The sequence below is a fragment of the Bos indicus genome, chromosome 16 (genome assembly GCF_029378745.1).
Source record: "Bos indicus isolate NIAB-ARS_2022 breed Sahiwal x Tharparkar chromosome 16, NIAB-ARS_B.indTharparkar_mat_pri_1.0, whole genome shotgun sequence".
NCBI lineage: Eukaryota > Metazoa > Chordata > Mammalia > Artiodactyla > Bovidae > Bos > Bos indicus.
The window spans coordinates 5,459,319-5,471,708 of NC_091775.1; the positions used below are offsets into that span (position 1 = coordinate 5,459,319).

At 39.5% G+C, this 12,390-nt stretch overlaps 1 protein-coding gene across 3 annotated transcripts in view; it reads left to right on the plus strand.

The window, feature by feature from the left end:
- The first annotated feature begins 2,749 nt into the window (after nt 1-2,749).
- The window catches only part of CR2 (complement C3d receptor 2), a 49,263-nt gene continuing 39,622 nt past the window's right edge, over nt 2,750-12,390 (plus strand). The window contains exon 1 of one of the 3 annotated variants that reach the window (XM_070767878.1): nt 2,750-2,917. In XM_070767878.1, coding sequence (XP_070623979.1) covers nt 2,860-2,917 — 58 coding nt within the window. In that variant the 5' untranslated portion in view covers nt 2,750-2,859. The remainder of the gene's footprint in view (nt 2,918-12,390) is intronic. The other 2 variants (XM_070767879.1, XM_070767880.1) reach the window with 2 other exon arrangements.

Here is a 12,390-nt window from a genome sequence, read left to right on the forward strand (position 1 = left end):
CAATGAATAGAGGATGCTCTCTTCTGTAAATGGTTAGTAAAACTCTACAACCATAAGCAAAAGAAAGAAACTGAACCATCTCACACCATACACAAAAATCAACTGAAAATGCATTGAAGACTTGAATGTAAGGCCTGAAACATTAAATACCTGGAAGAACACATGGGGGTAAGCTCTTTGACATTGGTCTTGACAATTTTTTCTTTGATTTGACACCCAAAGACAACATATGCAAAAAACAAACAACTATTACTACATCAAACTAAAAAGCTTCTACATATCACACATAAAAAGATGCTCAACATGATCAATCATCAAGGAAATGCAAACCAAAACCAAAATGGGGTATCACTTCACACATGTTAGAATGGCTACCATGATAAGGGATAACAAGTGTTGAATAGGATGTGTATAAAAAGGATTCATATGAATTGATGGAGCTACTATGGAAAAAGAGTAGTTCCTCAAAAAAATAAAATACAGAACTGCTATATTATCCAGCAGTTCCACTTCTGTGTATACATCAGGAGAGGAAAATAAAAATGTGCATATATATATATATATTCAACCATAAAAAGAATGAATCTTGCCATTTTTTATAACATGGATGAACTTCGGAAGCATTATACTAAGTGAAACAAGTTGAACAGGGGAAGACAAATACTGTATGATCTTATTTACATGTGAAATCTAAAAAGAATGAACTTATAATTACAGAACAGATTGATGGCTGCCAGAGATAGGGGCAGGTGGGAAGTGGGGAAAATGAGTGAAGGTGGTCAGAAGACACAACCTTCCAGTTATAAGATAAATAAGTTCTGGGTATATAATGCATAGCAGGATGACTATAGTCAACAATACTGTACTGCATATTTGAAAGTTGCTGAGAGAGTAGATCTTAAAAATTATTATAAGAAAACTCTGTAACTATGTGAGGCGATGGATGTTAACTAAACTTACCATTCTAATCATTTTTCAATATGTACATATATCAAATCATTATGATGTACACCTTAAACTAATACAATATTATATATCAACAAAACTGGAAATAGTTAAAATAAATATATATTACCAAAAAAGTTAATATCATCTGAGAACACCCATACAGAAACTCTCAGAATAATTTTTGACCATATATCTGGGCATCTCATAGACCAGTCAAGCTGACCCATAAAATTAACCATCACAAGTATCCAACAGGATACTATGGAAGTAATATAGTATGAGTTCTGAGAATAAATTTTAAATGACATTGTGACTTCTGCTTTTTTCTCTTGTTCTATAAGAAGCCAGCTGGCATATCACAAGGACACTCAAATAGTCCTAGGGCACGGTCCTCCTCGTGAGGATTTCTGACCTCCAACCTACAGCCATGTGGTTGAGTCATCTTAGACTTAGATCCTCCAGTCTCAGTCCAACTTTCAGATGATTGCAGTTCTGGCCAATGTCTGGACTGCAACCTCATGAAAGTGCTCGAGCCAGAACCACCTTGCTTATCACGCTCTCAAATTCCTGACACACAGCAATTGTGTGAGATAATGTGTGTTTATTCTTGCTTTAAATTAATAAGGGTAATTTACTACTAGAAATAGGTAACTAATTTAAAAGTCATTAAACAAAAATAATTGCTGTGTGCTTTCAAAAATTTCAAGGTCAGGAAAACAGAAAAACAAAAAGACTTTATCGGAATAAATGAAAAAAAAAATAACAACAACAATCTAATGCAATGAATGATCCTAGAATGACTCAGCACCAGAAAAGAGTGGGTGTGTGTTCCTTTGTGCATGAATTGGCACTGGCCTTCCCCCACATTTTTTGCCATAATAACGACTATTAGATGATTGGAGAAATCTGTATGGTCTGTCCCTTAGGTAATACGTTAATTTCCTGTTTTTGCTCATTGTACTGAAATTATGTAAGACTATATTCTCGTTTTTAGGAAATACATATTGAAGTATTTAGAAGAGGGGCATCATGCCTGTAACTTATCTCAGAGAGTTCTAAAGTAAAAATTTATATAATTGTAATCATATACACTTATAAACCTATATGTGTATATATCTAAATCTCTATATAACTATATCATAGTTATTTATCTAGAAAGAGGGAGAGCTGGAGAATGAAAAAGAAAATATAGTGAAATGTTAACATTTGGGTAATCTGAGTGATGAATGTGTGGGGATCCTTTGTATTATTTTTGCAACTTTTCTGCCTTAGTTATTGCAAAATAAAAAGAAAAGGACATCAGAGGTGGTTGCTATTCCTTAGTTTCCTTTGTAAGTAAACGGTTTTCAAACGGAAGGTTGGAAACATGAATAACTTTTGAAATGAATTTAGCGGATCCAAACCAGAATTTTCAAGAGAGAGAAAGTGAGGGAAGCGGAAAGGGAAAGGGGAGAGGAGGGGAAGGGAGAGTGAGCAGAGGGAGGAAGGGTTGGACGGGGGAGGAGAGGAGATGATAGAATAGGACAGGACAGGAGAGCCTCATAGATCGGTCAGGGTAGTGCTATTTTGCTTCAGAGCCCCAGCGGCAAAAGTAGATGCCCTGGGCTGCGCGGTCCAAAAAGTTGGAAAGCGAGTGCACTAAAGATTGGCGTCTGGGCCAAACAGTGAATCAGAGTTTCTCCGCCCGCCGGCCCCGGGCCAACCCGCAGCTCCTTCTGCCACCCTCACGGTGCGGTCCCGCCCCCAGCAGCCTGCAGGTGTGCACTCAGGCTAGCACGTGGTGCCAGATACTACTTAAGGGCCCACCTTCCCCTGCTTGCAGCTGCCAGCTTCTCTAGCCCTGTCTTCTCGGAGCTGCTGGAGGCTCGCGGGTCTCAGAACGCATCCCGCCGCTGGGGCTGCAGCCGTGGCATGGGCGCCGCGGGCCCGATCTGGGTTTTCCTGACTCTTCTCGCGCCGGGGGTCCTCGGTGAGCTGGGAATGGGATCATGGAGGTAGGGAAGCTTCTGGGACCGGGATGGCCTCTGTGCCACGATGCAAAGGAAGCAGTCAAAAGTGAGAAGGTGGGACAACCTTGCCTGCTTCTCGCTCGTTTGGGGCACCTCTCTTGGTCCTGAAGGTCTTCGCTCGCTGCTCCCGTGCTGGGGCCACCAGTATCGCTGGATGCATGACGGAATGGCACTATGTGATCTGTCCAGTGTATCCTGTGGCGTGACGTGCCCGCCCCGTGCTCGCCGGGCTCCGAGCGGCCGGGACTCAGCATGTGCTCAGCGCTCTGGGTCCCTCAGGTCTGCGAGCGCTAATGCCGAGACCCTTATCCGAAACCTAGTTGTGCTGAGTGCAGTTGCATGCTCCGCTAGGCGCGGGAGTTTCTGCACACACTGAACGCCCCCCTGCCAATAAAAACAGCACAGCCTCCCGCTAGCTTCCCAAAAAGGAACAATGTCTGATTCCCAGGCGTGATTCTCATATATATATATATATTTTAAATTTTGATGTGATATTGGTAGAGAGATCCTAAATGCTAAACATCTGGAGCTACTTAGAAAAGCTGATATATGAATAAAATACTGCAGTTCTTTGTGTTATTTATTGTCAAGGGCACCAGAAAGTGTCATTCAACGTTTATTATAATTTTCTTCCTCCAGATTGGTTTAATTTTAAATTGTAATTTAAATTGTAAATTAAGATTGGAGTCTGTTGGTAATAGGCTAGGTATAACTGTCTAATAATTTTCAGAGGACAGTGGATAAGAAATTTACTGTATACAGACCTCAATACCTACGTGACTTTTAGCAAGTCATTTAGTTCCCAAGCCTCAGTTTCTTCACCTTTAAAAGGAAGCTATTGATAAGCAGCCCTACCCTTACTGGACTGCCCTGAATAGCAGATGAAATTAAGCAAATGAAAGCTGGATGTTTGGTGTTATTACTAAATGCCAGTAATAAGATGACTATCTGGATCTGTTTTGATGGAGTCAGCATTTAAGCTTGACCACTGCCAGCTTGCTAGGGGATATTGCATACTTCGGTTCTATTACAGTTTACTTTGTCAACTTCCTAACATTCAGCTTTTTCCTGACCCTTAATTGAACATTTCCCCAAACCACTATCTCTCTCTCCTACCTATTAACTCTCTTTGAACAAATGTACTTTCACAACTTTCTCTAACACATCTTTGTGGCATTGTTCCTGACCAGACTTCTTGCCAGCGTTCCATTCGTTTTTCTAAATTTCAGAGAGGATGTTATCAATTGAAAATCAACTTCTTTAGCAACCCTGCCAATTCATTGTTCCCCCAAGGATGCCAGAGCATCCCCTTCCAGTACCAGAGCAGAACTATCCTCTCAGTCACTTAACTCCAGACACACGAAAGAGCAGGTTTACTGAACTGCCAGCTGTCATAACTAGTGTGCTTCTGTTGTTTGTCTTATCATTCTCACACCAGTATTCTGATCATTCTCATTATGATTACCTTTGTAACAACCTCCTCTCTTACAGGTTATTCTGATACTTGTCCAACCTTTCCAATCATGAAAACTAAAAATATCTTTTTCATTATTTCACTCCCTTGCTCAAAAATCTAAAAGGGCTTCCTACTGACTGTGGAATTAAGACTTTGGATCTCACTTAAGCATACCCCTCCTGATTCCCTACCACTTCCTGCTCGTCTTGACTGACTGTCACCCTATGATCTCTTGCTCATGCTCTGCTCATACCCTCCTCCTACTATGTACCCTCCCCTGTCCATCCCTTGGCTCTTGGCCAGTTCCTGCCTCTGAGGATGCTTAAGAAACTCTTGACATTCCTTTTACAAAAAGTATGCATACATATATTTTTCCAGTTTTATTGAAAAATAACTGATATACATCACTAAGTTTAAGGTGTACAGCATGATGGTTTGATTTGCACATACTGTAGAATGATTACCACAGTAAGTTTAGTTAACATCCATTTAGTTAACACAAGATAAAAAGAAAAGAAAAAAAATTTCTCCTTGTGATGAGAACTTAGTGAAGTGAAGTAGCTCAGTCGTGTTCAACTCTTTGCAACCCTGTGGACTGTAGCCCACGAGGCTCCTCTGTCCATGGGATTCTCCAGGCAAGAATACTGGAGTGGGTTGCCATTTCCTTCTCCAGGGGATCTTCCCAACCCAGGGTTCGAAACCAGGTCTCCCGCATTGCAGGCAGATGCTTTAACCTCTGAGCCATGAGTGAAGCCCAATGAGAACTTAGGACATACTCTATTAACAATTTTCCCACACATCATAAAACCATGTTAATTATAGTTATCATGTTGTACATTACATTGCTATACTTATTTTTCATATAACTGGAAATTTAAAACTTTTGATCATCTTCCTCCAATGCTCCTCCCATGCTCTGTCTTCAGTAATGGTAAATCAGATCTCTTTTTTTCTTGGAGTTTGGTATTTTTGTTTTTAGATTCCACATATAAGTGAAATGATACATTATTTGTATGTCTCTGACTTATTCACTCAGTATGCCTTCAAATATCCACGTTGTTGTGAATGGTAGGATTTCCTTGCTTTTTAATGGCTGAATAATATTTCATTGTATATATTCATCCACAACTTCTTCGTTCATTCATCTGTTGATGGACAACTAGGTTATTTCCATGTGCTGGCTATGTTTACGTGTATAAATAATGCTGCTATGAACATGGGGGTACAGATATCTTTTCAAGTTAATGTTTTCATTTTCTTTGTATATATCCCTAGAAATGTAATTGTTGAATCATATGATAGTTCTATTGTTAATTTTTTGAGGAATTATGGTGACTTTTGGTTTCTAGGTTCCATCTTACCTTCCAGAGATATGTCTGGGAGTTGGCTTAGAAATCCAAGATTTAACAAGCATTCTGAAAAATTCTGAAGCAATTTTTAAAGTTTTAAAGACCAAATTTCCTTCTCAGAGTGGTTTTGTTTTTCCCCTTTTGCCTATTTGCATAAACCAATTCAAATTTCTTATACTCTTAAATTTCACTCTTACCTTGACTGACAGCCTCACCTCACTCAACACTAAGGAAACAAAATCATTAAAAGAAATTCCCCTATTTTCCAATCATTTACCTCTGTCTGAAATCAGATCCTTTTCTCTCCTTTGCTTAAAACCTGCCAAGGGTTTCCCATCACACTGAGACAAAATCCATGCTCCTTAAACTCAATGCCAAGCCTCTGCCTCTCTCTGAAATTCTCTATATTCCTCACTCACCACCTCTGTTCCAGCCATGCTGACCTTCTTTCTGTTCCTTAATTGGAGTCACACTTGTTTAGCTATTGCACTAGTTTTCCTCTGATAAATACTTGTCTACAGGTCACCCCTTACCTGTCTCCTCAACATTCAGGTCTCAGACCCACTGTTATTCTTCTCTGACTCTTTGACTCTTACCTGAAGTAGCTCCTGCCCCAGGTCACTGTATCACATAACCATGTTCTTTTTTCCACAGAGCACCTATCATCATATAAAACCTTTTAATTTATTTACTTGTTTGTTCCCTTACCAGGCCATGAGAACAAGGCCTTTGTCTTATTGCCTGATGAATCCCCAGCATTTGCATATATCTAGGAGTTCAGTAAGAAATTTCTATTTTCTTCTATAACAATGGAAGAAGTATCCTTCCTCCTGACAAAAGTCAACTCCTCTTTCTGTGTTCATGATCACAATCCATCCTCTGTTTCCTGTGCAAAGACTTTACCTCTGCAGATATCCCCTGTCTCGTATCATCCATTTGTATCTCTCCCTTGGATGATCCCCACCAGCAGTTAAATATGCCCCAGGGCATACTTTCTTTGGTTGCAGGAAGAAGCTTTTCATGATCCAGTGGCATTCCATTTTTTTGTCCTTTTTCTCATCTTTCTCAGCAAAAATTCTCATTGACTACTTTCTCACACTTATTTTTCTCATTAATCCTTCCCAGACAGGCTTCTTTCCACACTATTGTCTTGAAGCTATTCTCATCAAGGTCAGTACTGACCTTCTGCTAACAAATCCAATGGTCATTTTTCTATCTTTACCTTTCTCAGTCTTTCGGCAAAAGCTGATTGACTTCTGCCTCTTGAAACAGTTTTCATTATCATCTTCCAAAACAAGACACTCTTATCTATTTTTTCCTATTTTTACCTATCCTATTTTCTCTGGTTACCTTTAGTCTCTTTTGCCCTATCTCTAATATTTTTAGAGGGTCTTAGGGTTCAGTCCTGGGCCTCTTCTGTTTTCCTCCATACTTTATTCCTAAGAGAGCTATCCAGTCTCATGACTTTAAATACTATTTATATGTTGATGACTCATACGTATTATCTGTAGCCCTGAGCTCTCTCCTGAGACTCAAATTTGTGCATGCAATTGCATTTGCATCTTAATGTCCACTGAGTATGTTAAATATACCAAGTCTAAAGTGGAACCAATTCTGTACATTCCCCACAACACACACATGTGCACACGTGCACACACACACGTGCACGTGTGCACACACACGCACACAGACACAGGTCCATTCCAATCTCAATACATTGTATTACCATCAACCAAGTAGCTCAAATCAAAAGCTTAAAAGCCATTTATTAGGTTTTTCCTGGTGGTCCAGTGGTTAAAACTCTGTGTTCCCAATGCAGGGGGCTTTGGTTTGATCCTTGGTCAGGGACCTAGATCCCACATGCATCAAATAAGTCCCAGTGCAGTCAAATAAATGAATAAATAAAATAAATTTTGTTTAAAAAAGCCTGAAGCCATTACTGAATATTCCCATTCCCTTAGCCCCACATCTAGTACAATGGAGTCCTACCAATTTTATTTCTATAGTATATTCCTAGTTTATCTGTTTCTGTCTCCTTGTATCCAAGCTTTATTTTATTTGGGCTAATCTACTTTAATAGCCCCCAGATTGTACTTCCTACTTCTGAAAGTAAAAGTCCAGTCCATTCTCCATCCAATTACCAGATTATTCTTTTTAAAAGTTAAACTAGATCACATGACTCTCTTGCTTGAACTCTCCAATGACATCCACCCAAAAGAACATGGTGACATCCTACTGTAGACTAAGAAGCCCTGTGCAATTCTTTCTGCTGGGCTTTCTAGCTTCATCCCATTTCACTCTGATCACCAAATTCCAGCCACACTTGCCTTTTGTCTTTGTGACCCCATGGACTATAGCCCACCAGTCTCCGCTGTCCATTGGAATTCTCCAGGCAAGAATACTGGAATGGGTAGCCATGCCCTGGGATCTTATCAACCCTAGGATTGAACCCAGGTCTCCCACATTGCAGGCAGATTCTTTACCATCTGAGCCACCAGGGAAGCCCTAGTCTATTCCTAAGGCATAGCAAATCCATTGCTTTTACCCAGCACCTTACCTTGCTGACACCTTCTTATCCTTCAGTCATAACTCAAATGTCTATTCTTCATAGGTTTTCCTTAATCATCATAACTGAAGTTGTATGCCATCCTGTCTCCTCTTTTCCTAGTCCATTACATTTTGATACATAATTCTGTTTATTTCCTTTATATATCATCTATTTATTTATAGTCTACCTCCCTCTATTTTAATATAAATTCCATGAAGGTGAGAACCTTGTGTCTAATGTTCACTGATGCATATTCTGTATTTAAGACAGTATCTTGGTTAATACCTGCACTGGTCATTCAAAAATTATCAAATAGTAAGGAAACCAGTGTTTTGATATTTGATCATAATAATTCTCATTATCTATAATATTTTCTCCTTCTATCTGCTATCTGTCTTAAATTTCAGGTTTATTTTTATTATCCTATATATTTGTTCTTTATTCATTTCAAATGGACTTCTAAGCCAGTTCAGGTAAATCTCCTTAAACACAAATAAAGAATTAAATATATTTTTGTTTCTAGAAACTCCTTTGCATACTTAGTTTTAACATGGTTTATGTGATGTGTATGTCAATATTTTGTCACTATCTTCTATTTTAGATCCTATCATTATTTATACTGATGTTTAGTCCTGATTTTATTTTATTTATTTATTTTTTTAATGAGAAAACAGATGAGTTTATTTTTAATTCCATATAGTCACACAAGGGCTTCCCAGGTGGCATAGTGGTAAAGAATCCACTTGCCAAGCAGGAGATGTGGGTCCCATCCCTGGGTCAGGAATACCCTCTGGAGAAGTACATGGCAACCCAACTTCAGCGTTCTGTCCTGGGAAATCCCATGGACAGAAGAGCCAGGTGTGCTCCAGCCCACAGTGTCACAAAGAGTCGGATACCACTTAGCGACTAAACAGCAGCAGCAACACAGTCACGTATATCTTTGTGAAAAGCTGTTTCAATATTGGACTCAGCACTGCTTTTGGAGTCCTTGAATTTGGTCCCTTATAGAGTGGAAGGATCAGTCTTTTCTTTTTTTTTTCCCCTCTCCCACAGAGTCCATAAGCCTGTTCTATACATCAGTGTCTCTTTTGCTGTCTCGTATACAGGGTTATCGTTACCATCTTTCTAAATTCCATATATATGCGTTAGTATACTGTATTGGTGTTTGTCCTTCTGGCTTACTTCACTCTGTATAATAGGCTCCAGTTTCATCCACCTCATCAGAACTGATTCAAATGTATTCTTTTTAATGGCTGAGTAATACTCCATTGTGTATATGTACCACAGCTTTCTTATCCATTCATCTGCTGATGGACATCTAGGTTGTTTCCATGTCCTGGCTATTATAAACAGTGCTGCGATGAACATTGGGGTACACGTGTCTCTTTCCCTTCTGGTTTCCTCAGTGTGTATGCCCAGCAGTGGGATTGCTGGATCATAAGGCAGTTCTATTTCCAGTTTTTTAAGGAATCTCCACACTGTTCTCCATAGTGGTTGTACTAGTTTGCATTCCCACCAACAGTGTAAGAGGGTTCCCTTTTCTCCACACCCTCTCCAGCATTTATTATTTGTAGACTTTTGGATCGCAGCCATTCTGACTGGTGTGAAATGGTATCTCATAGTGGTTTTGATTTGCATTTCTCTGATAATGAGTGATGTTGAGCATCTTTTCATGTGTTTGTTAGCCATCTGTATGTCTTCTTTGGAGAAATGTCTATTTAGATCTTTGGCCCATTTTTTGATTGGGTCATTTATTTTTCTAGAGTTGAGCTGTAGGAGTTGCTTGTATATTTACAACCTTAGGATCAACCTTAGGTCTCCTGCATTGCAGGCAGATTCTTTACCATTTGAGCCACAAGGGAAGCCCTACTAATAAGAGTTGATGTCCCCGCAAAGAGAGAAAGTTCCTAAGTCTCTTTGAAGATAAGAATTTCCTAATATTTCTCATCCAGAAAGTGTGATTCTTACTTAATTTCACCCCCAAATGTCATGTTATAAATTAACTTCTACATTTTGCTTCTCCAAGATCTTGGTTGCATCTTAGTCCATGTCATCACTACTGAAAAAATCTTGTAAATTCAGACAGGTTTTCAGCTTATGGAATTATTTAGGGTTGTTCTTATTCACATTGGATATGTATAGGTTAAATCATTTGATTAGGGTGAATTGATACAAATAATGACAGGGTCGTGAAGTTGGTCTTCATTGAGGTCAAACCCTGACTTTCCCCATAGAGTCTTGCTGTTTTGCAAAAGTATATGCTTGAAGACATTTGTAGTTGTTAATGGAGGAAAACAGAGGAGTTGAGAAAAGAAACAGGAGACCTACAGTGTGACATGGGTCCCAACAGTAAAGGCTATTCTTAGATCCTGTCGACCAGTTCAGTCACTCAGTTGTGTCTAACTCTTTGTGACCCCATGGACTCCAGCACGTGAAGCTGCCTTGTCCATCACCAACTCCCAGGTCTTGCTCAAACTCATGTCTACTGAGTTGGTGATGCCATGCAACCATCTCATCCTCTGTTATCCGCTTCTCTTCCTGTCTTCAATCTTCCTCAGCACCAGGGTCTTTTCCAAAGAGTTGGTTCTTCCTATCAAGTAGCCAAAGTATTGGAGCTTCAGCTTCAGCATCAGTCCATCCAATGAATATTCAGGACTCATTTCCTTTAGGATGGACTGGTTGGATCTCCTTGCAGTCCAAGGAGTTCTCAAGTGTTTTATCCAGCACCACAGTTCAAAAGCATCAATTCTTCGGTGCTCAGCTTTCTTTATAGTCCAACTTTCACATCCTAACATAACTACTGGAAAAACCATAGCTTTGACTATACAGAACTTTGTCGGCAAAGTAATGTCTCTGGTTTTTAATATTCTGTCTAGGATAGTCATAGCTTTTCTTATAAGGAGCAAGCATCTTTTAATTTCATGGCTGCAGTCACCATCTGCAGTGATTTTGGAGCCCAAGAAAATAAAGTCTCTCACTTTTTCCATTGTTTCTGCATCAATTTGCCATGAAGTTATGGGACCAGATGCCATGATCTTCATTTTTTGAATATTGAGCTTTAAGCCAGCTTTTTTACTCTTTTATTTCACTTTCATCAAGAGGCTCTTCACTTCCTCTTCACTTTCTGCCATAATGGTGTTGTCATCTTCATACCTGAGGTTATTGATATTTCTCCCAGCATTCTTGATTCCAGCCCAGCATTTTCATGATGAACTCTGAATATAAGTTAAATATGCAGGGTAACATTATACAGCATTGACATACACCTTTCCCAGTTTGGAACCAGTTTGTTGTTCCATGTCCTGTTCTAACTGCTGCTTCTTGACCTGCATACAGATTTCTCAGGAGACAGGTAAGGTGGTCTGGGATTCCAATTTCTTTAAGAATTTTCCAAAGTTTGTTGTGATCCACACAGTCAAAGGCTTTGGCATAGTCAATAAAGAAAAAGTAGATGTTTTTCTGGAACTCTTGCTTTTTCTATGTTCCAATGGATGTTGGCAATTTGATCTCTTGTTCCGTTGCCTTATAAATCCAGCTTGAATATTTGGAAATTCTTGGTTCAGGTACTGTTGAAGCCTGGCTTGGAGAATTTTGAGCATTACATCGCTAGGGTGTGAGATGAATGCAACTGTGCGGTAGTTTGAGGCTACTTTGGCATTGCCTTTTTTTGAGATTGGAATGAAAACTGACTTTTCCCAGTCCCGTGGTCACTGCTGAGTTTTCCAAATTTGCTGGCATATTGAGTGCAGCACTTTCACAGATTCATCTTTTAGGACTCGAGACAGCTCATCTGGAATTCCATCACCTCCACTAGCTTTGTTTGTCATGATGCTGCCTAAGGCCCACTTAACTTCCGAATCCAGGATATCTGTCTCTAGGTGAGTGATCACACCATTGTGGTTATCTGGGTCATTAACATATTTTTTGTGTAGTTCTTCTGTGTTTTCTTGCCACCTCTTCTTAATATCTTCTGCTTCTGTTAGGTCGATACCATTTCTGATCTTTATTTTGCCCAATCTTGCATGAAATTTTCCCTCGGTATCTCATTTTCTTGAAGCAATATCTAGTCTTCCCATTCTT